Source organism: Miscanthus floridulus, chromosome 18 (assembly GCF_019320115.1).
Source record: "Miscanthus floridulus cultivar M001 chromosome 18, ASM1932011v1, whole genome shotgun sequence".
Taxonomy (NCBI): Eukaryota; Viridiplantae; Streptophyta; class Magnoliopsida; order Poales; family Poaceae; genus Miscanthus; species Miscanthus floridulus.
This window is the reverse complement of record NC_089597.1, coordinates 118,058,972-118,082,201: the sequence shown is the minus strand read 5'-3', so window position 1 is coordinate 118,082,201 and position 23,230 is coordinate 118,058,972. Positions and strand designations below refer to the sequence as shown.

Sequence of the window (23,230 nt, the reverse complement as noted above, 5' to 3'; positions counted from 1 at the left end):
TGCCGGCCTATGTCTATTCATACGGTTCATAAGAGAAAACAAATTTTGCATGCTACAATCACCAAGGTTTTGCATGCCAAAAGATAAAGTCTTAATTAAAACTGATACAAAAAAAATATCAGTGTTGTCTTGCATCATACAATTGTGCATCACGTTATGTCTCCTAGTTGGGCGTATGTGATCAGTACTAATCAAGTTGCATGCTCAAAGTTTAAAACCCTTAATTAAATCAATGAACCGAGTAAAAGATGTTGCATATGTGCAATCCATAGGCTAGTTAATTAGCATCCCTCTCGCCGAAATGCAAACTAGCTTGCCTGCTCCGTCTTGCATGAACGGCGGATGATCGAACCGCCTATACCACATAGATGAAGTCAATTTAGTGTTGCATCAAAATCAACACGGCGCACTTGCATATACCTGCCCCTGACTAATCAAAGCTAGGATGCAAATAAGAAAACCTGCACACTATGCTGTGGTCATGTTGTGGAATCAAATATGCCAAATCACGCATTAGATAAAATTACGCCATTTTAAATGATGGCTAGACCGTATAAATAAACTTAACTAAATTCATTTCATCATATCAAATTCTATATCATGATTGCCTATGCTAATTAACCTGCTACGGCCCCAGGTTAGAATAACCAAAGTGTCCTGAACATCGATATAGATTTAGCTAAGTCAAATAAGCTTTGTCATATTTATCATAATTTCCAAGCGCATCATCCATGCCCAACATAGGCCTTCCAAGTGCCATGCATAATGGGTAAATTAAGTATTGCATCTTAGCTAGATTGTATCCATGAATGTTCATGCCTAGCTAAGTCGTTAAAAAGGGTAGACCAAATTAAATTGGATCATATAGCACCGTGCACGCAAATCCCTGGCCAAACGCTGTACTATGAGTATGCATGCTAACCTTGATAAAATAAATTAATTGCACGTGCCTCGGCCGAGTCAATGATGCGACATATCTTTCTAGGCCATGACAAATTAAATACTTTGGCTTAGCCCAAATAAATATTGCACCATATGCTGAGTACATCTATGAACGGGCATCTAAAAAACATGCTAAATCATGATCTTAAATGATCCAAAAGACTATGTCAAATTTAGTCTTCAAAGTAAATTACGTGCATACATACATGATACTATGCACCAAAAAAATGTCTATACAAACAAACAAATCATTTCCTCGTGGTCAAGATGCCGCATGCTGAGTTAGCTAAATTTAGTGCCATATCATGATATGAACAAATAATAATATATTCACACATGCTTTGCATAGATTAACTACATGCATATCATGGGTCGCTAGAAAGCTAAACAAGCTAGCGACCAATTTTATAAGGAGTATACGGTTAGCTCCTCAACAAATGAAAATGTCATGTTTAAATAAAATAACATGCATCAAGTTCAAGCCTATGCCAAGCATGCATATTCATCCATCCACGGCCACAAGATCGAAGACTTTGTTTTCTTTTGTAGTTTGTAATAGGAAGCCATATGATGTAATCTTATTCTTTATGTACTCATGTTGGAACTCTTAATCAGGGGTGTTCTCTTCGGAGATGTAATTAACACAATTTTTATGCAAATATAAGAATTATGGAAGTATGGACTCGCAATACCTGCTCTCTTTCTCTTTTTGTCCCAATTAAATTTAATCAAAACCAAATTTGTCTCTGCTGACGCGGAGGCGGGTCATAGCCGCCCGTTTCTCCGCCATCAATACTCATATAGTCATATGCATAATATATAATACATAAAACCGGAATGGTATGCTGGAACGCACCGGTATTGACACATTCCAATTCAGGAGGAAAACAAGAAGAGATACGTTTGGTTTGTGCCAAACTGCCAATGCATTCCCTTCAATTTGTTCTTCGATCTCACCTTGAGGCTTGAGCCACATCTTCATCCTCAATTCCGTTTCTTCTCCATCATCGGTATCCTCATGCAATTCAATACTATTGCCAACCCTGTTGAGCACCTGCACAAACAACATCAACTAGAAACTTGATATTGCATGTTCTAAATATTCTAGTTAATAAAGAGATTTCTTAATTTACAAAACCTAGTCCATGCTATCTTATGTACAATACACGACTCCTACTAAATATTTTCAATTTAATTTTAATGAAAAATAAAGTACATAAATATAATACGATAAATACAACTTATTAGATCTCTATAAACCTATTGACCACTAAACCTATGTGTAGATCCTAGGTCCAAATCTAATCCTAGGACTAATTCTTATCAAAATGGTAGGCCTAATTCGATCGGGTCTAATACTCTAACTATAGTCTAAATCTAACCACTAGATAACTAAAGTGTAATACTAGGTATTCTTGCCGATAGATCAAATGTAAAATAAAGTTTGTGCAATGCATCTTAAACTAATCTCAATTTGAATAGCGCCAGGCTATTCCAACTCCCTCAACCCTCTCTCTTTCCTTTCCTTCCCTCCTCTTTATTTTCAAATTATTCTAGGATTTCTAGCGATTTTCTCTCTTTTTATAGGCACGCAACGGAAAAGAGACCGCCACACCAATAGACGACAAAGGCCTCTCTCTTTCAAATTTTATTAACGATGGTGGGTGCATAATAAACCCATAAAAATTAAATTTATTTTTGTTAGGTTTATGAATAAACCCGCTTGCGCCCCTAGCTATGAGTCTGGTGTGAATTTCTTAATGCCGATTCCACTAGCAGTACCAAACAATGCGTTACGATTACACATCAAAATGCATGGAATGTGGCCAAATAATACGAAATGTGTGCAACGGCCAACTTCAGAAAAATATCACTCCAAACAGCTAGATGTTTATACAAATCTACTACCGCCGTTGTTGCAAGAGGCGGTATTTATAAATCGCATTTTTTAGCCTAGATTTGCAAATCTTTTCCGTCCGCAACTATCTATTCTAAGCAGGAAAAATAGTAAAAAATAAACAAAATCAAATCCCGCGAGGTGCAACTGTAACGGTTCCACACACGCCGCCCCGCTGGATCTTCGCCGCGGACGCTTCGCTTCGCCCGCAACTTCCGCATGCACGAGAAGCGAACGCGCGCCGGCACAGGCACAGCTCACCGCGCCACCACGTCAGGGACCTTCCTCTTCTGCGCCTCGCCGCGCCGCGCCGTGGGGACCAGCAGGGGACCACCGCGATATATACAGACCGATCGATCCGCCGAGAGGGCGAGGGATAGTGACAGCCGGGGAACGAAGGAGCGCGATCGACGGAATGGACGTGACGTTCGTGACGCCGGGGGGCCGGGAGTTCACCCTCGAGGTGTGGTACTTCGCGACGGTGCGGGAGATGAAGGAGGCGGTCCACGCGCGCGAGGGCATCCCCGTGGCGTCGCAGCGGCTCTTCCTCGCCGGGCGGGAGGAGGAAGAGGAGAACGACCAGGAGCTCGACGACGCGCGCGACACCGCGCACTACGGCATCGTCCAGGGCTCCCGCGTCCTCCTCGTCCTCCCCGACGACGCGCCGCCCTCGCCCTCCCCGTCCCCCGCGCCCACCGCCGCCGTCGTCGTCCGCGTCGCCGACCCCGAGATCCGGCCGCGCAGCGTCGCGCTCGACGACGTCCCGGCCTCCGATACCGTGGCCCGCCTCAAGGAGCTCCTTCAGGACCGCACCGACGGCGCGCTGCCCGCCACGAGGACGGCGCTCTTCCTCGGCAAGGCGGAGATGGAGGACGGCAAGATGCTGGCGGACTACGGCCCGCCGGCCGACGGCATGGACGTGAGCGCCGTCGTGCGACCGCAGGCCCCCGTGGCGTCAGGCGGCGGCGGCGGCGGAAACGGCGCCGGGTCCAGGAACCAGCAGAGGATCGAGGTGAGCGTCATGTTTGGCGAGACGGCGGTGGCGCTGGAGGTGGGCGCCATGGATTTGGTCCGGGACCTGCGCAAGAAGGTGGAGAGGCTGCGCCTCCCCGTGCGCGACGGCAGCGGCGGCGGATACTTCTTCGTGTACAAGCAGAATGTTATGGATGAGGACTGTACCCTTCGGTGGCACGAGGTTAAGAACGGCGACACCATCGAGATCTTCAACGGCACCGTCACCGGCGGCGCCTGATCGCCCCCATCAGATCAGGGGTTTAACAAAGGGTTTATGCCTTTAGGGTTTGTTTCATCTCCAATCCTGCATTGCCATATTTCAGAGCTTCATCGTTTTAGGGTGGCATGTCCAACAGCGATCGAACAATGCTATGCTATAGTAGGAATTTTTCTTCTATATAAATTCAAATGGTACGGAATGGAAATGTAGGAATGTCCACAGTACCAGGATTTAGTTAGATCCAATTCAAGAGATTTTGTAGATTAATTAATCAAGGGTTGGCAGAAGAACTTGAGAAGTTTCCAAGAATTAAAGATCCAAATCACGAAATTGCATTTCAATTATTTGTGAAAAGGATATCAATCGCTAGAACCCTTGATAAAAGAAAGCAATGATGCTTATGAATCACTCACCTATTCTTCCGAATTATATGTGTCCATGAGATTAATTTTCCTAACATCTAGTTTTCATAACCATCATATTAGCAAGAAACTATCTTTGGGAACTCCTTATCACAATGCATGATTTCAATACCTAAGCCCTAATAATTGTATCTATCATTTCACTCACACCATCATCCTCGTCTATGAATGTCAAGCAGCTGGCGATCTCAACCTCTGCATGACAGCTGGGCCCAACGGATCTCTAGAGTCCCACATTAGATCTGTGCGCATACAGGCAAGACTCCATTGTCTGATTTGCGATAACCGCTAGTGGCTATTTTCTAGCTAGCTACAACCACACTTTGCAACGGGCAAGGCACTTATGAGCACGGTGCTAGGGCATAGTCTTGTCCCCATCTTAGGCCCCACAAACGTGTGGGGCGAAGAAACGCCCTCTCGTCCACCCCTTCACAAAATCACCAATTTCTTCGTGTGATGGAAGTTGTGGATTTCGTTTCTTACATGATAAACGATATCTTTCTTTTTTTTCTTGTTAATTAACGCCCTTATCAAAGCATCTCCAATAGTTCTCCAAAATTAGTTGGTAAATCAATGAGTTTTAGAAGTGGCTAAAAAAAGTTGGGAGTATATTTGATGGCTTTCTCTAACAGTTTTCATAACCTCACTCCTAAAGTATAAAAGACAATCATATGATCTGACTAGTTGGGTCTGCCCCAAGTATATGGCCATATCTTGTTCTGAATCATAAGGTTTAACAAGGGGTTTGTGGTGTTCGATCCGCAATCCTGCATTGGGATTTTAGAAGTTGTTTTGTCTCTTTAATAGATTTCCTCTGCTTTTTAGAAAGCCATAGAGTTTAAAGAGTAATGTTGAGGTCACTAGCTAACAAAGTTGCAAAAGTCAAGAACTGAACTCAACTAGGCAATTACACACAAATTAGATTTCCCCAACATCAGAAAGCCAACCTACCTTTGTCTTGCTAGTCAACTCCAAACACAAAGACCCACAAAAGTGAGGTCTTTGTGTATTTCTTGCAAGGACTACTCTGCTAGTTGTACATGAATTTCTGAGATGATATAATTCTGTATTCACACATTGTCTTTTTTTTATTTTGAAGAGTTAGCTTAGATTATTAGTCTAGTCTCTCAGCTTGATTAAATTGTCCAATGCACTGTAGATCCATGCTTACTTTTCCTTGTCGTGATGATCAGAGATGTCGCATTGTTTGATGATTACAAAAACAGTTCTCTGATGGATTGAATTTGTGTGTTTGGTCCTTCCAGAAGTAGACGTAGATTATTCTATCCCAAGGAATAATATCCAGCAACTACTTGTACTCTACCACTTATTAACAACGATGACACAAGGTCCGTGCCCAGTACGGCCACAGTTTAATCTAAAGGCATTAGGGAGAGTTTCAAACAGCCCCCTCAGTCTCTTGACAAGCAGCAGGCAGAGAGACGGGTGGAGTAGCGCATCGAACTGTCTTGGTGCTTTTTTCGGTTAAAACATGGTAATTTTGCTGTCGGCGTAAAAAAGTTAACCATGAGACATGCTCCAAAAAGATACTTGAAAAGTCTATGCGAGCTTGATAACGTCCTGCATAAGGATCATGTCCAGAGTTTTTTTTTCTTTTTATTTGGCCTTATATATGACTAGCTGCATTATAATTTACACTAAAATACTCTTAACTATAATTCCTATATTAGTAGATTGGATAAGGGCTCCAGCTTTTCATTTTAGTTCATGAGCTCTTATTCAAACTACAGAGTCTATGATATGTCATATGTCTTTTTCAGCAAAAGAACAAGGAAATGTTTCCTTCTATATGTAATAGAGGATTGTGCAACTCAAAAGCTTTAAGAAATTGTCTTCACTCCTTCAGTTTGCCGAAATTGTCTTCATAAAAGGTTCCTAAAGTAAGAAGAGATAAACAATGTATGTCAGAAATAGATTGTTTGGTTATAAATATAAGAAAAATCGTAGCCTTTGCTACCACTATATTCTAATTCTAATACTGCTGTATTTTCAAATTTTCATTGCATAAATATAATATCTATAGGATGTGCGCAGAAGTCATGTATGCTGCTATCAAAGCAAAATGGTTGTTTAGTGTACGGTGGGCTAACATATTATAATGTAATAGGAAGATCATAGCTGTACACTTGTATTTTTCAGGTAAAGAGATCTTATATTTACCTCAATGATACCCTTTGCTTCATTGGTGCTGCTTCTTTGATTTGTCAAGGTGATATATGGACCAGACGAGGTCTGATTCGTTATCGGTTAAGTATAAGTTTTTTTTTAAAAAAAAAAACCTCCGTAGTAGAGTATTTTGGAGAAATTGTGCACTCTTGTTCAAGCACTCATCTTGATCCCAAATGCTGAAAGTTTAAAGTTCATAGAAGGCTTTAATAAATGTTAGTTTTGAAAATAAACTATTTTGTCCCCTCTGACATCGAGTTTGTTCCATATCCATGTACTGTATCCCACAGAATGCTAAACATGCTCTAAATTTGTAGCCTTGCAAAATGGAGCAACACATTTTCAAATTATGCAGTGCTGTGTCAGAATCGAATTGGTGGCCCAATAGTACCACTAAAGTACTAATCAGCAAAAATTACAACGTGTGTAGGAGAGATTGATCAGGAAGCCACTGGATCTGGCAAACATTTCTGCAGGACCATGACAGAGGTTCTAAGGATGACTTCCGGTGTCTAACATATCTGAATATTTTTTATCTAAAGTATACTATTTATCAGTTGAAACAGAGTGCAAGGTTCTAAGAATTTCTTACCTAAGTAAAGGTGTACCTTTCCTAGGGATTGATCAGTTGAAACAGAGTAGTTACCAAAGATTACGACTCTTGAAAGTTACTCTTTTGCAGTATACAGAACTGAGAAGATGGAACCCGAAATCAAACGGGGGATCTAAACCTGTTTAGATGTGAGGTCCTTGTGTATTTTCTTGCAAGGACTACTCTGCTAGTTGTACATGTATTTCGAGAGGATATAATACTGTATGCACACATTGTCTTTTTTTTTTTTGAAGAGTTAGCTTAGATTATTAGTCTAGTCTCTCTGCTTAATTAAATTGTCCAATGCATTGTAGATCCATGCTTAATTTTCCTTGTCCTGTTGATCAAGATGTCGCGTTGTTTGATATAAAAACAGTTCTCTGATGGATTGAATTTGTGTGTTTGGTCCTTCCAGAAGTAGATGTAGACTATTCTATCTCAAGGAAAGGCATTAGGGAGAGTTTCAGACAGCCCTCTCTGTCTCTTGACAAGGGGCAGGCAGAGAGCCGAGTGGACTGTGGAGTACAGCTTTCTTGGTGCTTTTCGGTTAAAACATGTTCATTTTCTTGGTGCTTTTCGGTTAAGAAATGTTGATATTGCTGTCGGCGTAAACAAGTTAGCTATGAGACATGCTCCAAAAAGATAATTGACAAGTCTATGCGATTTTGAGAATGTCCTGCATAAGTATCATGTCCAGAGTTTTTTTTTTTTTTTTTTTTGGTCTTATATATGACTAGCTGCATTACAATGTACACTAAAATTACTATAATTCCTGTATTAGTAGATTGGATAAAGGCTCCAGTTTTTCATAGCAGTTCTAGATCTATAGAGTCTATCATATGTCATACGTCTTTTTCAGCAAAAGAACAAGGAAATGTTTCCTTCTATATGTATTAGAGGCTTGTAACTCAAAAGCTTTAAGAAATTGTCTTCATTACTTCAGTTTGCGAAATTGTCTTCATAAAAGGTTCCTAAAGTAAGAGGAGATAAACAATGGGTGTCAGAAATAGATTGTTTGGTTACAAATATAAGAAGAATCATAGCCTTTGCTACAACTATATTCTAATTCTAATGCATTTTCAATTTTCCATTGCATAAACATTATATCTATAGGATGTTCGCAGAAATCATGTATGCTGCTATCAAAGCAAAATGGTAGTTTAGGTAAACACTCGGTCTCTTTCATAAGTAAACACTCGGTCTTTTTCAGTAAACGAGATCTTATATTTACCTCAATAATACTCCATCCATTCCAAATTATAAGTCGCTTTGACTTTTTTTATACATCTATTTTGCTATGCATCTAGATACATAGTAAAATGGATGAACCAAAAAAGTCAAAGCGACTTATAATTTGAAATGGAGGGAGTAATACCCTTTGCTTCATTGGTGCTGCTTCTTTGATTTGTCAAGGTGATATGAAGCAGAAGAGGTCTGATTTATCTGTTTTTTTTAAAAAAAAAAAAGAACTCCGTAGTAGATTATTTTGGAGAAATAGTGCACTCTTGTTCGAGCACTCATCTTGATCCCAAATGCTGAAAGTTTAAAGTTCATAGAAGGCTTCAAAAATGTTAGTTTTGAATATAAACTATTTTTTTTCTGACATACCAAGTTTGTTCGATATCCATGTATTGCATCCCACAGAATGCTAAACATGATCTAAATTTGTAGCCTTGCAAAATGGAGCAACACGTTTTCAAATTATGCATTGCTGTGTCAGAATCGAATTGGTGGACCAATAGTGCTGTGTCAAAATCGAATTGGTGGCCCAAAAGTACTACTACATATATACAGTGCTCAGCAAAAATTGCAGCCGATTAACAGGCACTCCACAGATTGATCAGGAAGCCACTGGAGCTGGCAAACATTTCTGCAGGACCATGACAGAGGTTTGTAAGGATGACATCCGGTGTCTAATATATCTGAATATTTTTCATCTAATAAAGTTTACTATTATTATCAGTAGAAACAAAGTGCAAGGTTCTAAGAATTTCTTCCCTAAGTATAGGTGTACCTTTCCTAGGGATGGATCAGTTGAAACGGAGTAGTCACCAAAGATTATTACTCTTGAAAGTTACTCTTTGCAGCATCAACCACCCAACTAAATGCAAGTACACACAACTTCTTCTTTTTTTGAATTAAACGGGAGATCTAAACCTTTTTAGATGTGAACACCGGTGGTTTTTGACGATCACTCGAGCAGCACAAAACAAACCGGTTGTTTCTATCACTCAACCAGCACAAATGAAATCTAGAAAACCAGAGCAACCAGCATGACCAATTGAAGAATGACCCAAAGTTCAACTGCATCTTAGTCTGTTGAAGCAGAACTTCCTCTGAACCAACTAACAGAAACCAAGAACCATCAAAACACAAGCAGAATTGTAGTAGCAACGCAATAGAAGATTAGAGCTTCCACTTCAAAAACATAAGCTAACACACACATATAACCAGAAACCAGGGTTCAATTATTTCATTGCACAGTTCCAACCAAACCGCTGCGCAGCAGCAGAAATGTTCACAAACACAACCAGACTGACATAGGACTCAAATTTCTTGGAAAAACATAGGGACTCGATCATGACACGACGACGACATGCAGATAATCTCCATTGGAGGGAGATAAGGCACCAGACTTGTGAACCCTGGAAGGACAGCTGCTCATGGTCCAGGACTTACTGGCCACCACGGAGACGGAGCACCAGGTGGAGAGTGGACTCCTTCTGGATGTTGTAGTCTGCCAGGGTACGGCCATCCTCCAGCTGCTTGCCGGCGAAGATGAGACGCTGCTGGTCCGGGGGGATGCCCTCCTTGTCCTGGATCTTCGCCTTCACATTGTCGATGGTGTCAGAGGACTCCACCTCCAGCGTGATGGTCTTGCCGGTGAGGGTCTTGACGAAGATCTGCATACCACCGCGAAGGCGGAGCACCAGGTGAAGGGTGGACTCCTTCTGGATGTTGTAGTCAGCAAGGGTGCGGCCATCCTCAAGCTGCTTGCCGGCGAAGATGAGACGCTGCTGGTCCGGGGGAATGCCCTCCTTGTCCTGGATCTTCGCCTTCACATTGTCGATGGTGTCAGAGGACTCCACCTCCAGGGTGATGGTCTTGCCGGTGAGGGTCTTGACGAAGATCTGCATACCACCGCGAAGGCGGAGCACCAGGTGAAGGGTAGACTCCTTCTGGATGTTGTAGTCTGCCAGGGTGCGGCCATCCTCAAGCTGCTTGCCAGCGAAGATGAGACGCTGCTGGTCCGGGGGGATGCCCTCCTTATCCTGGATCTTCGCCTTCACATTGTCGATGGTGTCAGAGGACTCCACCTCCAGGGTGATGGTCTTGCCAGTGAGGGTCTTGACGAAGATCTGCATACCACCACGAAGGCGGAGCACCAGGTGAAGGGTGGACTCCTTCTGGATGTTGTAGTCAGCAAGGGTGCGGCCATCCTCAAGCTGCTTGCCGGCGAAGATGAGACGCTGCTGGTCCGGGGGGATGCCCTCCTTGTCCTGGATCTTCGCCTTCACATTGTCAATGGTGTCCGAGGACTCCACCTCCAAGGTGATGGTCTTGCCAGTGAGGGTCTTGACGAAGATCTGCATGCCACCCCTGAGCCTGAGCACAAGGTGGAGAGTCGACTCCTTCTGGATGTTGTAGTCAGCGAGGGTTCGGCCATCCTCAAGCTGCTTGCCAGCGAAGATAAGACGCTGCTGGTCCGGAGGGATTCCCTCCTTGTCCTGGATCTTGGCCTTCACGTTGTCAATCGTGTCAGAAGACTCGACCTCAAGCGTGATAGTCTTGCCAGTGAGGGTCTTGACGAAGATCTGCATGCCTCCCCTGAGCCTGAGGACCAGGTGGAGGGTGGACTCCTTCTGGATGTTGTAGTCAGCTAGGGTACGGCCATCCTCGAGCTGCTTGCCAGCAAAGATCAGCCTCTGCTGATCCGGAGGAATGCCTTCCTTGTCCTGGATCTTAGCCTTGACATTGTCAATAGTGTCTGAGGACTCAACCTCAAGGGTGATGGTCTTGCCAGTGAGGGTCTTAACGAAGATCTGCATCTGCAAGCATTGAGGACCAGAAGAGTAAGCGACCATAAGTTACTATGAATCTAACAAAAACTGATCAACTGTTGAACAGAAAAGAATTCAAAAACTGATCAGCTGTTGAACAGAAAAGAATTGAAACATGAAACAAAGTTGTAGGATCAGCTGCTCAGCATCCTAATTCGAGGGATAGGCAACTAAACTATGAAGCAGATCTTTCTAACAAGTACCAGAACTATATAGCATTTAAAATAAGAGAACCATTACCAAAAAAAATACATGATATATGGTCTTAATCAGAATAGAACAATTTAGCAAAACATGCAGGGACCAGTTCAATCTTCATGGGTTAAGGAAGTGACTAAAAATTGTGCCATGGTATGTACTTGATATATGATTAAACGATCAACTAATTAATTCCAGTGATATATGATTATCATCAGGCATGAGCAGAAGGCACATACAGCATTAAACATACGAACCTGATTCTTACTAACAAGTAGCTATAGTATTTCACATTAGAGAACCACGCAAAGCATACATGGATCAGTAAAATTTGCATTTGTTAAGGAACTAAGCAATTGTGCCATGGTATGTACATGAAACATGATTCAACAATCAACTAATTAATTCCACAGTGATCTATGATTATCATCAGGCGTGAGCAGAAGTCACGTATGGCATGTAATAAGGGTAATAAGTTACCAATATAATATAATCTACTAAAAAGATTAAACAGCAATCTAAGCAGTGTCCCTTTTACAGCCTAGATGAGTGGAACAAACAATATAAACTAAATCGCATAATTGCAACATGAGTACAGGACCAAACAATTAGCCGCAAGTCCCTACACCTGTAACTGATACATGACTATGCAATCAACTAGTTAGTTCCACAGCCATCTATGATTATCATGAGGCATATGAGCGGTAGGCGCATCTGGCACATAAGCTTCTACAGATCTAAAAAGTCCAAACCAAATCACATAATCGTAACGAGATCTGGCAATCAAACGCAAGTCCTGCTGCGGGATCACGCGCAACGGCGCATGCAACATCATCCCAGCCCAACCCTAGAGCGGCAAACGAACCAACCGGTCCAACCATCATATCTACTCGAGCCCACCCGCAGAATCACGCAAGCACGATCACACCAAATACCTTCATCACAGCCCGCAGATCTACAGCACGACCCGCAAATCGACTACAGATCGAAGGACGCGAGCAGGCCATCTCCTCACACGACCTAATCAAACACTACGACGAACACGAACAGGGAAAGCATACCTAATCAAACGCTACGACGAACACAAACAAGGAAAGCATACGAGGGGGTCGAGAGGGGAATCGGAAACTCGCAGCACCTTGAGAGGATCGGGAGGATTCGCTTCGCTTCGATGAATTTCTCCGACGATGGGATTGGGGACTGGGATTTGGATGGACGAGGCAGGGAGGGGATGAAGCCAATTTATACACGGGGGAGCAGGGAGAAAGAGTCCCGTGAGGCTACGGCACCGAGCGGTGTGGGGCCCAGCGGCGAGAGGCGGTTGCGGCGCGGTCTCGTGGAATCCGTCCCCACCGCGCAATTCCGCGGAAAAAGCCAGAGGCCGCCGCGGAGATATCGAGGAGGAGGACGCCGTTTCTTCCCGCGGTTGGTGGCCGTTAAGGATTACAAAATATCTCTAGATCCGGTTAACACCGTTACTATACCGTTTGCTTCAATCGTGCATTGGCTTGATTTTTTCTTTACGTAGACCATTTCAAGTTTTCTATATACCGTTTGCTTCAATCATGCTCATGCATTGGTTCGAGCCCTGTTCACTTGGCTGATAAGCTATGACTGAAAGTACTGTTAGCTGATTTGTTATGAAAAAAAATATTGTTCATTAATTGAAAAAGTACGGCTTATAAGCCCAGCGAACAGGGCGTTGAATTTTTTCCCCGTATAGAACATTTCAAGTTTTTGTATACTATATATATAACGTGGAGCGAATCCTTAGATGGCCCACCACGTCCATTCACGAACACTGCCGACACTTTAGGCACTGTTCATGTTACTTTGAATACGACATAGGCATAGTTCATCTCGGTATTACATTTATGTCTCACATGACGAGAATTAGCACCGCTAAGAATGGTGTGGAACTCCACGTTTTTCGGTCTTTGAATTGAAATCGAGTTTATCGTTGCTCATGGCCATCTACATTCTTGGTCTCTGAATTGGAATCGAGTCTATTGTTGCCCATGCCTCCTCTACGCGCTCGCTAATCCAATCGAACCATAAGCATCTCGCATGTCGAGAATCGGCACCCCACGGAATGGTGCGGAACTCTGCGCTTTTCGATCTTTCAATTGAAATCGAGTCTATTGTTGCCCATGCCCCCTCTACGCGCTCGCTAATCCAACCGAGCCTACTAGCAGCCCATCTATTCCCCCACCGGCCCAGATCGATGCGCGCATGCGGACAGACGATGAATCGGCGATGCAGCCAGCGGTTGTGCGCAGCGCCCCACCGTGGTTGCGCGAGCTGCTATCGGAGGAGTTCTTCGACGCGTGCGTCGCGCACCCAGGGGAGCGCAAGAATGACAAGAACCACTTTTGCGTCGACTGCGCCGCGGCGCTATGCCGCCACTGCCTCCCGCACAAACACGCGCACGACGTCCTCCTCACGCTGTTTCTTTCCACGCTGCACTTCGGCAGTCGGCATGCATGCCGGCCAGCCGTTGCTACCAACAAACCGATCTCAAACTCTTCTCTTTATATATTTGATGATTGACGGTATGTAATGGAACCCAAAGATCTGGAAGTACGCGTCCTGCTTCGTCGTCCGCGTCGATGACTTGAAGCTGTTCAATTGCACTGGCATCGATGACTTGAAGCGATCAGCGAGCGCGGAGAACCCAACCCCTACGCCGCGTGCGCGCGGCCACTCCTCTCCGACCACGACTACTGCTCACTCTTCTGCGAGGTACTAAGGCGCGTGCTACGTGTGAGCCGACAGGAGGTGGCTCCCATGCCGGAGCTGCAAATCGAGAAGAGGAGATCGTCGTCGTCGTCATATGCGAGGCAAAACTGCGGCGGATCGTTCCGGAAGCAGAGCCGGCACAGGCGCCATTTTGTTGACACCCGGGCATTGGCTTGCCGCTTTTTATGGCTGGGCTATTGCATGCATGCCCTACACGTATCCATTTGTTTCCGGGGTCTTTTTGGGTGGTTTTTGGGGTTTGTTTGGCACTGTTCCCACCCCGCTTTGGCTATAGTTTCACCAACAATTCTTTGTTCATTTAGCAAAAGCTTTACCCGAGCCGCCGAGAATAAGGGGCCGTTTGAAAGGGCTTATACAAGGTCTGGCTCCTCCAACTCATACATCGTTCATAATATTGTTTATCGGAGCCGTTTTTCTTTCTGTTCTTCAAATGAACTAGGGACATGTTTTCTTTACCAAAAATAATGGCTCCAGCTATATCAAGCAGGTTCGAAATCTATTATGACAACCAAAAAATAAATATGCTTGATTTAGGATTTAGGTCAATACTAAATTGAACTATAATAATTTGAAACGGAGTGAGTGACTCTTCAGAAGCCGACTAACCAAGGATGACTAAGAACCCTACAGATGGTCACTAAAATCTATCAACGCTTAAAAGGGTTTGAACATCAAAAACAAGATTAGGATGTAGATGTTTATAAAGCTAAAGGGAAAGGCAAAGAAAAAAAAAACATATGTGTTAAAAGTAAGGCCGGACGAAAAGCTCGCAGCTCGTTAGCTCGCTCGGCTCGTGGCTGGCTCGACTCGGCTCGTTATGATAACGAGCCGAGCTGAGCCAAGATTTTAGCTCGTTAGCTATAACGAGCCAACTCGAGCAAGCTCGCGAGCAAAACGAATCAAGCTTTCAGGAAAAAAAGTATCAAAACTTATATTAGTTTTTGTATTACTTCATGTCTTGCACTTTATAATTGACTGGTAACTGGTCTAGATGCATTTTTTTATATTATTATTATTCTCAAACTTTAGATAAATGCAAATATTATATTTTGTGTATTTTTTATACCTGGCTCGCGAATTTAATGAGCCAGCTCGAGCTTTTAACGAGCCAAGCCAAACTGGCTTTCTGGCTCGTTAGGATAACGAGCCGAGCCGAGCTAGCTCGTTATCTTAACGAGCCAGAACGAGCCGAGCCCAACCAGCTTATTATCCAGCCTTAGTTAAAAGCATGCATAAGGTCAAATGACTCCATACACGGATAGAAAAACTGGACGAGAGGGTTAGAACGTACTCCTAGAAGATAATAATCATTTGGAGTTGCATATCCAAAATGTCAACTTTTTGTAAAACGATTAAACATGAATTTACGTGTAGTTTTTGCTTACACAAGAGTGCAAGACATTTGACACTTCGAAAAGGTTGGCAACATCGCATCCAAGATTAAGTTACCTTGAAAATCCCCTATCTATATAAGCTTCAAAATTTATCAACTAAAATATAGACATGAAAATATTATTTCACTAACACTTTTTTTGTCACGAATGATTGTGTAAGTCTTTGAGATATAGTGATAAAGATATATGATCTATTTGGATGGGCTAAAAACAACCTAATTTAGGTGTTGAGTATTTTTTTGGGGGTCTGTAGCCACTAGAGCAACTCCAAAACCCTCTTTATATCATTTTGTGTTGATAGGAGATTTTCAACTACAGTCATCCTCTATTCTTGGTTTTCTCACTAAACAAAGATAGAGAACAAAAATGACTCTCCAAAGTGCGCACACAATATATAGAGAAGCCATTAGATGGAAAGATATAGACATTATTTTTATTCAAATGGCTCGAAAAGAGAATTTAGAGAGTAAGCCTAAGAAAAAATATAAGGGTAAATTTAAAAACGGTAAATTTAAGCTAACTTTAGCTAGCTAGTTATTCAAGTATGTCTATAGAAAAGTAAGGGTACGAATATGTGCTTGTAATTGTGGTCGTGCTCATAATAAAAAAGAAAATAATAGGCTTAGCACTTAATCATTGGTGGTCGTGATGCTATAGAGTTTTATTAAGGGCATGTTTGATAGGCTCTGACTCCTCTAAAAATGGCTCCTGCTCTAGCTCCTCTGAAGGAGCTGAAACCGTTCTAGAAAATGTTTGGCAAAACGGCTCCTTTGCACTAGACGACGTGAACCCACAACAAGGAGCTGCGCGAAGCTCGTTTTTTAGGCTTCTCCTGCGCAGGCAAAAAATAGCTTTGGCTCTTGATCAGCTCTTCATGCGGAGCTTTTTCCAAAACAAATGTTTAGCACAGCTCCTGCAGAAGCCGAAACTAAAACCTCTACGAAAACCTATCAAAGAGGCTCTAAAACAGCAGAACCTAAATTAGCTGGAGTACTCCAAGATGGACCAGAGGAAAAGAGCACGTCGGCATTCCTAGCGTGCCGTGCGCTTAACGGCCACGTCCGTTTGGCCGACGTGACTTTTACACGGCGAAGACACGGAGGGAATCTCACAAGCCCTGCCCTGCGCTCTCGTGGTCCTCCCTCCCAATCTTTGCGGTTGCGTTTTGCTTTCGTCCACTTTTATTTTTCTTTTCATTATTTTATTTGTGAAAGACGTATGATTAGACCGAACGTCCTTGTTCGTGTCAGGGCCATTTCTCAGCGAGAAAAATCGTCAACACACATTTCTTAATCGCGCGAGACAGAGACATTCCGCCTGGTTTCTTCGGGCGTGTGTAGTGGTGGGTCGACTCACCGAGGTCACGTATGACGTATGTACACAACAAGGTGCAATTGAGTTAAATTAAAAAATGTTTTGTTCTCTTAAGCCGAACACATACACCAGCGATCCGGTGCTTTCCGTCCTTTTTCCTCTTCCTCTTCTTTCCGCGTGAATACTATTTTAATTAGAATGAATTGACTCATGTTTGGTGGTCGGCTCCTGACACACTCCATGCATCGGTTTGCTTCAGCAGTGCATGCATCGACTCATGCCAAATAAAATAATTCCATGAGTCTAGAAACACCAGTGGAGAAGCTCTTCTCCTCCTTCGAAGCCACAATCACATACGTAAGCAAAGCAAAGAATATTTTAATCATCTAGCAATAGCAGACAGCAGCATCTCCCTCTCTCGTCGTTTCCCTATTGGAAGGAAAGAAAAATTGGCATTGCTTGGTCCGGCAGACTTGCGCTGATGTAGGGTTCTAATTTAAAAAAAAAAGATCATGAATGATGGAAGGATCCAAGACTCCAAGACCTCCAAAGAGAAAGCGTAGACAATACTCCATCCATTCCAAATTTTTAGTTGTTCTAACTTTTATAGTATGTGTCTAGACGTAATAATATATATTTAAATATATAGTAAAAGTTATGTATTAAAAAATCAGAACGACTTATAATTTAGGAGAGTAAGAGTTATGTTTGAAAAATTCAGTCGATAAGCAAGATTTTCTACTCAAGAATTATCGGGGTTTTTTTAGCGTAAGAGAATGCCTGCCGCTCAGAATGTTTTTTTTTGTGCCAAGTCATCACCTTTTTTTAGGGGAGCCAAGTCATCACCTGCTCGAGTATAAAAAATCCACCAATTAGGCCATGACCGACGACGTCCTTAGAGTTTTGAGTGAGCCTAATACTGCAACAGGCCAGGCCCGAGTATTATACACTGAAATGTAGCCGAACTGAATGCAATGTAAGCTTTCGGGCTAAAATTAGCCCGTCCATTTTTTTAAAGAGAAAGTGTATCTTTCTTCTCTGAGTGATATCTTTTTAACCAGATTTTTTAGTTGGATGTTAGTTTTGAATATAAAGTATTTTTTTTTCTCTGACATACCAAGTTTGTTCGATATCCATGTATTGTATCCCACAGAATGCTAAACATGATCTAAATTTGTAGCCTTGCAAAATGGAGCAACACGTTTTCAAATTATGCATTGCTGTGTCAGAATCGAATTGGACCAATAGTGCTGTGTCAAAATCGAATTGGTGGCATAGTACTACTACATATATACAGTGCTCAGCAAAAAATGCAGCCGATTAACAGGCACTCCACAGATTGATCAGGAAGCCACAGATTGTAAGGATGACATCCGGCGTCTAATATATCTGAATATTTTTCATCTAATAAAATATACTATTATTATCAGTTGAAACAAAGTGCAAGGTTCTAAGAATTTCTTCCCTAAGTAAAGGTGTACCTTTCCTAGGGATTGATCAGTTGAAACAGAGTAGTCACCAAAGATTATTACTCTTGAAAGTAAATCTTTGCAGCATCAACCACCCAACTAAATGCAAGTACACAGAACTTTTTTTTGTGAATTAAACGGGAGATCTAAACCTTTTTAGATGTGAACACCGGTGGTTTTTGACGATCACTCGAGCAGCACAAAACACACCGGTTGTTTCTATCACTCAACCAGCACAAATGAAATCTAGAAAACCAGAGCAACCAGCATGACCAATTGAAGAATGACCCAAAGTTGAACTGCATCTTAGTCTGTTGAAGCAGAACTTCCTCTGAACCCAACTAACAGAAACCAAGAACCATCAAAACACAAGCAGAATTGTAGTAGCAACGCAATAGAAGATTAGAGCTTCCACTTCAAAAACATTAGCTAACACACATATAACCAGAAACCAGGGTTCATTTATTTCATTGCACAGTTCCAACCAAACTGCTGCGCAGCAGCAGAAATGTTCACAAACACAACCAGACTGACATAGGACTCAAATTTCTTGAAGAAAAACATAGGGACTCGATCAGGACACGACCACGACATGCAGATAATCTCCATCGGAGGGACAGAAGGCACCAGACTTGTGAACCCTGGAAGGACAGCTGCTCATGGTCCAGGACTTACTGGCCACCACGGAGACGGAGCACCAGGTGGAGAGTGGACTCCTTCTGGATGTTGTAGTCTGCCAGGGTACGGCCATCCTCCAGCTGCTTGCCGGCGAAGATGAGACGCTGCTGGTCCGGGGGGATGCCCTCCTTGTCCTGGATCTTCGCCTTCACATTGTCGATGGTGTCAGAGGACTCCACCTCCAGGGTGATGGTCTTGCCGGTGAGGGTCTTGACGAAGATCTGCATACCACCGCGAAGGCGGAGCACCAGGTGAAGGGTGGACTCCTTCTGGATGTTGTAGTCAGCAAGGGTGCGGCCATCCTCAAGCTGCTTGCCGGCGAAGATGAGACGCTGCTGGTCCGGGGGAATGCCCTCCTTGTCCTGGATCTTCGCCTTCACATTGTCGATGGTGTCAGAGGACTCCACCTCCAGGGTGATGGTCTTGCCGGTGAGGGTCTTGACGAAGATCTGCATACCACCGCGAAGGCGGAGCACCAGGTGAAGGGTGGACTCCTTCTGGATGTTGTAGTCTGCCAGGGTGCGGCCATCCTCAAGCTGCTTGCCAGCGAAGATGAGACGCTGCTGGTCCGGGGGGATGCCCTCCTTATCCTGGATCTTCGCCTTCACATTGTCGATGGTGTCAGAGGACTCCACCTCCAAGGTGATGGTCTTGCCAGTGAGGGTCTTGACGAAGATCTGCATACCACCACGAAGGCGGAGCACCAGGTGAAGGGTGGACTCCTTCTGGATGTTGTAGTCAGCAAGGGTGCGGCCATCCTCAAGCTGCTTGCCGGCGAAGATAAGACGCTGCTGGTCCGGGGGGATGCCCTCCTTGTCCTGGATCTTCGCCTTCACATTGTCAATGGTGTCCGAGGACTCCACCTCCAAGGTGATGGTCTTGCCAGTGAGGGTCTTGACGAAGATCTGCATGCCACCCCTGAGCCTGAGCACAAGGTGGAGAGTCGACTCCTTCTGGATGTTGTAGTCAGCGAGGGTTCGGCCATCCTCAAGCTGCTTGCCAGCGAAGATAAGACGCTGCTGGTCCGGGGGGATTCCCTCCTTGTCCTGGATCTTGGCCTTCACGTTGTCGATCGTGTCAGAAGACTCGACCTCAAGCGTGATAGTCTTGCCAGTGAGGGTCTTGACGAAGATCTGCATGCCTCCCCTGAGCCTGAGGACCAGGTGGAGGGTGGACTCCTTCTGGATGTTGTAGTCAGCTAGGGTACGGCCATCCTCGAGCTGCTTGCCAGCAAAGATCAGCCTCTGCTGATCCGGAGGAATGCCTTCCTTGTCCTGGATCTTAGCCTTGACATTGTCAATAGTGTCTGAGGACTCAACCTCAAGGGTGATGGTCTTGCCAGTGAGGGTCTTAACGAAGATCTGCATCTGCAAGCATTGAGGACCAGAAGAGTAAGCGACCATAAGTTACTATGAATCTAACAAAAACTGATCAACTGTTGAACAGAAAAGAATTCAAAAACTGATCAGCTGTTGAACAGAAAAGAATTGAAACATGAAACAAAGTTGTAGGATCAGCTGCTCAGCATCCTAATTCGAGGGATAGGCAACTAAACTATGAAGCAGATCTTTCTAACAAGTACCAGAACTATATAGCATTTAAAATAAGAGAACCATTACCAAAAAAAATACATGATATATGGTCTTAATCAGAATAGAACAATTTAGCAAAACATGCAGGGACCAGTTCAATCTTCATGGGTTAAGGAAGTGACTAAAAATTGTGCCATGGTATGTACTTGATATATGATTAAACGATCAACTAATTAATTCCAGTGATATATGATTATCATCAGGCATGAGCAGAAGGCACATACAGCATTAAACATACGAACCTGATTCTTACTAACAAGTAGCTATAGTATTTCACATTAGAGAACCACGCAAAGCATACATGGATCAGTAAAATTTGCATTTGTTAAGGAACTAAGCAATTGTGCCATGGTATGTACATGAAACATGATTCAACAATCAACTAATTAATTCCACAGTGATCTATGATTATCATCAGGCGTGAGCAGAAGTCACGTATGGCATGTAATAAGGGTAATAAGTTACCAATATAATATAATCTACTAAAAAGATTAAACAGCAATCTAAGCAGTGTCCCTTTTACAGCCTAGATGAGTGGAACAAACAATATAAACTAAATCGCATAATTGCAACATGAGTACAGGACCAAACAATTAGCCGCAAGTCCCTACACCTGTAACTGATACATGACTATGCAATCAACTAGTTAGTTCCACAGCCATCTATGATTATCATGAGGCATATGAGCGGTAGGCGCATCTGGCACATAAGCTTCTACAGATCTAAAAAGTCCAAACCAAATCACATAATCGTAACGAGATCTGGCAATCAAACGCAAGTCCTGCTGCGGGATCACGCGCAACGGCGCATGCAACATCATCCCAGCCCAACCCTAGAGCGGCAAACGAACCAACCGGTCCAACCATCATATCTACTCGAGCCCACCCGCAGAATCACGCAAGCACGATCACACCAAATACCTTCATCACAGCCCGCAGATCTACAGCACGACCCGCAAATCGACTACAGATCGAAGGACGCGAGCAGGCCATCTCCTCACACGACCTAATCAAACACTACGACGAACACGAACAGGGAAAGCATACCTAATCAAACGCTACGACGAACACAAACAAGGAAAGCATACGAGGGGGTCGAGAGGGGAATCGGAAACTCGCAGCACCTTGAGAGGATCGGGAGGATTCGCTTCGCTTCGATGAATTTCTCCGACGATGGGATTGGGGACTGGGATTTGGATGGACGAGGCAGGGAGGGGATGAAGCCAATTTATACACGGGGGAGCAGGGAGAAAGAGTCCCGTGAGGCTACGGCACCGAGCGGTGTGGGGCCCAGCGGCGAGAGGCGGTTGCGGCGCGGTCTCGTGGAATCCGTCCCCACCGCGCAATTCCGCGGAAAAAGCCAGAGGCCGCCGCGGAGATATCGAGGAGGAGGACGCCGTTTCTTCCCGCGGTTGGTGGCCGTTAAGGATTACAAAATATCTCTAGATCCGGTTAACACCGTTACTATACCGTTTGCTTCAATCGTGCATTGGCTTGATTTTTTCTTTACGTAGACCATTTCAAGTTTTCTATATACCGTTTGCTTCAATCATGCTCATGCATTGGTTCGAGCCCTGTTCACTTGGCTGATAAGCTATGACTGAAAGTACTGTTAGCTGATTTGTTATGAAAAAAAATATTGTTCATTAATTGAAAAAGTACGGCTTATAAGCCCAGCGAACAGGGCGTTGAATTTTTTCCCCGTATAGAACATTTCAAGTTTTTGTATACTATATATATAACGTGGAGCGAATCCTTAGATGGCCACCGCGTCCATTCACGAACACCGCCGACACTTTAGGCACTGTTCATGTTACTTTGTATACGACATAGGCATAGTTCATCTCGGTATTACATTTATGTCTCACATGTCGAGAATTAGCATCGCTAAGAATGGTGTGGAACTCCACGTTTTTCAGTCTTTGAATTGAAATCGAGTTTATCGTTGCTCATGGCCATCTACATTTCTGGTCTCTGAATTGGAATCGAGCCTATTGTTGCCCATGCCTCCTCTACGCGCTCGCTAATCCAATCGAACCATAAGCATCTCGCTTGTCGAGAATCGGCACCCCACGGAATGGTGCGGAACCCTGCGCTTTTCGATCTTTCAATTGAAATCGAGTCTATTGTTGCCCATGCCTCCTCTACGCGCTCGCTAATCCAACCGAGCCTACTAGCAGCCCATCTATTCCCCCACCGGCCCAGATCGATGTGCGCATGCGGACAGACGACAAATCGGCGATGCAGCCAGCGGTCGTGCGCAGCGCCCCACCGTGGTTGCGCGGGCTGCTATCGGAGGAGTTCTTCGACGCGTGCGTCGTGCACCCAGGGGAGCGCAAGAATGACAAGAACCACTTTTGCGTCGACTGCGCGCGCGGCGCTATGCCGCCACTGCCTCCCGCACGAACACGCACACGACGTCCTCCTCACGCTGTTTCTTTCCACGCTGCACTTCGGCGGTCGGCATGCATGCCGGCCAGCCGTTGCTACC

General features: G+C 44.0%; 3 protein-coding genes and 1 pseudogene across 3 annotated transcripts; 2 read left to right on the top strand and 2 right to left on the bottom strand.

Annotated features, from left to right (window-relative positions):
* Positions 1–3,040: 3,040 nt before the first annotated feature.
* Positions 3,041–4,359, top strand: LOC136524872 (polyubiquitin-like). Its single transcript, XM_066518120.1, has one exon. It carries the CDS (start codon positions 3,255–3,257, stop codon positions 4,089–4,091), a length of 837 nt encoding a protein of 278 aa, XP_066374217.1. The 5' UTR covers positions 3,041–3,254; the 3' UTR covers positions 4,092–4,359.
* Positions 4,360–9,721: 5,362 nt separating this feature from the next.
* On the bottom strand, positions 9,722–12,829 carry LOC136520146 (polyubiquitin). The gene is made up of 2 exons (XM_066513576.1): positions 12,672–12,829; positions 9,722–11,323 (listed from the first exon to the last, which is right to left on the bottom strand). The coding sequence occupies exon 2, from the start codon at positions 11,321–11,323 to the stop codon at positions 9,950–9,952; it is 1,374 nt and encodes a 457-aa protein (XP_066369673.1). The 5' UTR covers positions 12,672–12,829; the 3' UTR covers positions 9,722–9,949.
* A 960-nt stretch (positions 12,830–13,789) lies between these two features.
* LOC136524470 (protein RGF1 INDUCIBLE TRANSCRIPTION FACTOR 1-like) lies at positions 13,790–14,625 on the top strand (annotated as a pseudogene).
* Positions 14,626–18,911: 4,286 nt separating this feature from the next.
* On the bottom strand, positions 18,912–21,996 carry LOC136520144 (polyubiquitin). The gene is made up of 2 exons (XM_066513575.1): positions 21,864–21,996; positions 18,912–20,515 (listed from the first exon to the last, which is right to left on the bottom strand). The coding sequence occupies exon 2, from the start codon at positions 20,513–20,515 to the stop codon at positions 19,142–19,144; it is 1,374 nt and encodes a 457-aa protein (XP_066369672.1). The 5' UTR covers positions 21,864–21,996; the 3' UTR covers positions 18,912–19,141.
* Between the last annotated feature and the right edge of the window lie 1,234 nt (positions 21,997–23,230).

Excerpts from the sequence above, each read along its gene's own strand:
- LOC136520144 (XM_066513575.1), bottom strand. The coding sequence starts at position 20,515 with ATGCAGATCTTCGTTAAGACCCTCACTGGCAAGACCATCACCCTTGAG.
- LOC136520146 (XM_066513576.1), bottom strand. The coding sequence starts at position 11,323 with ATGCAGATCTTCGTTAAGACCCTCACTGGCAAGACCATCACCCTTGAG.
- LOC136524872 (XM_066518120.1), top strand. The coding sequence starts at position 3,255 with ATGGACGTGACGTTCGTGACGCCGGGGGGCCGGGAGTTCACCCTCGAG.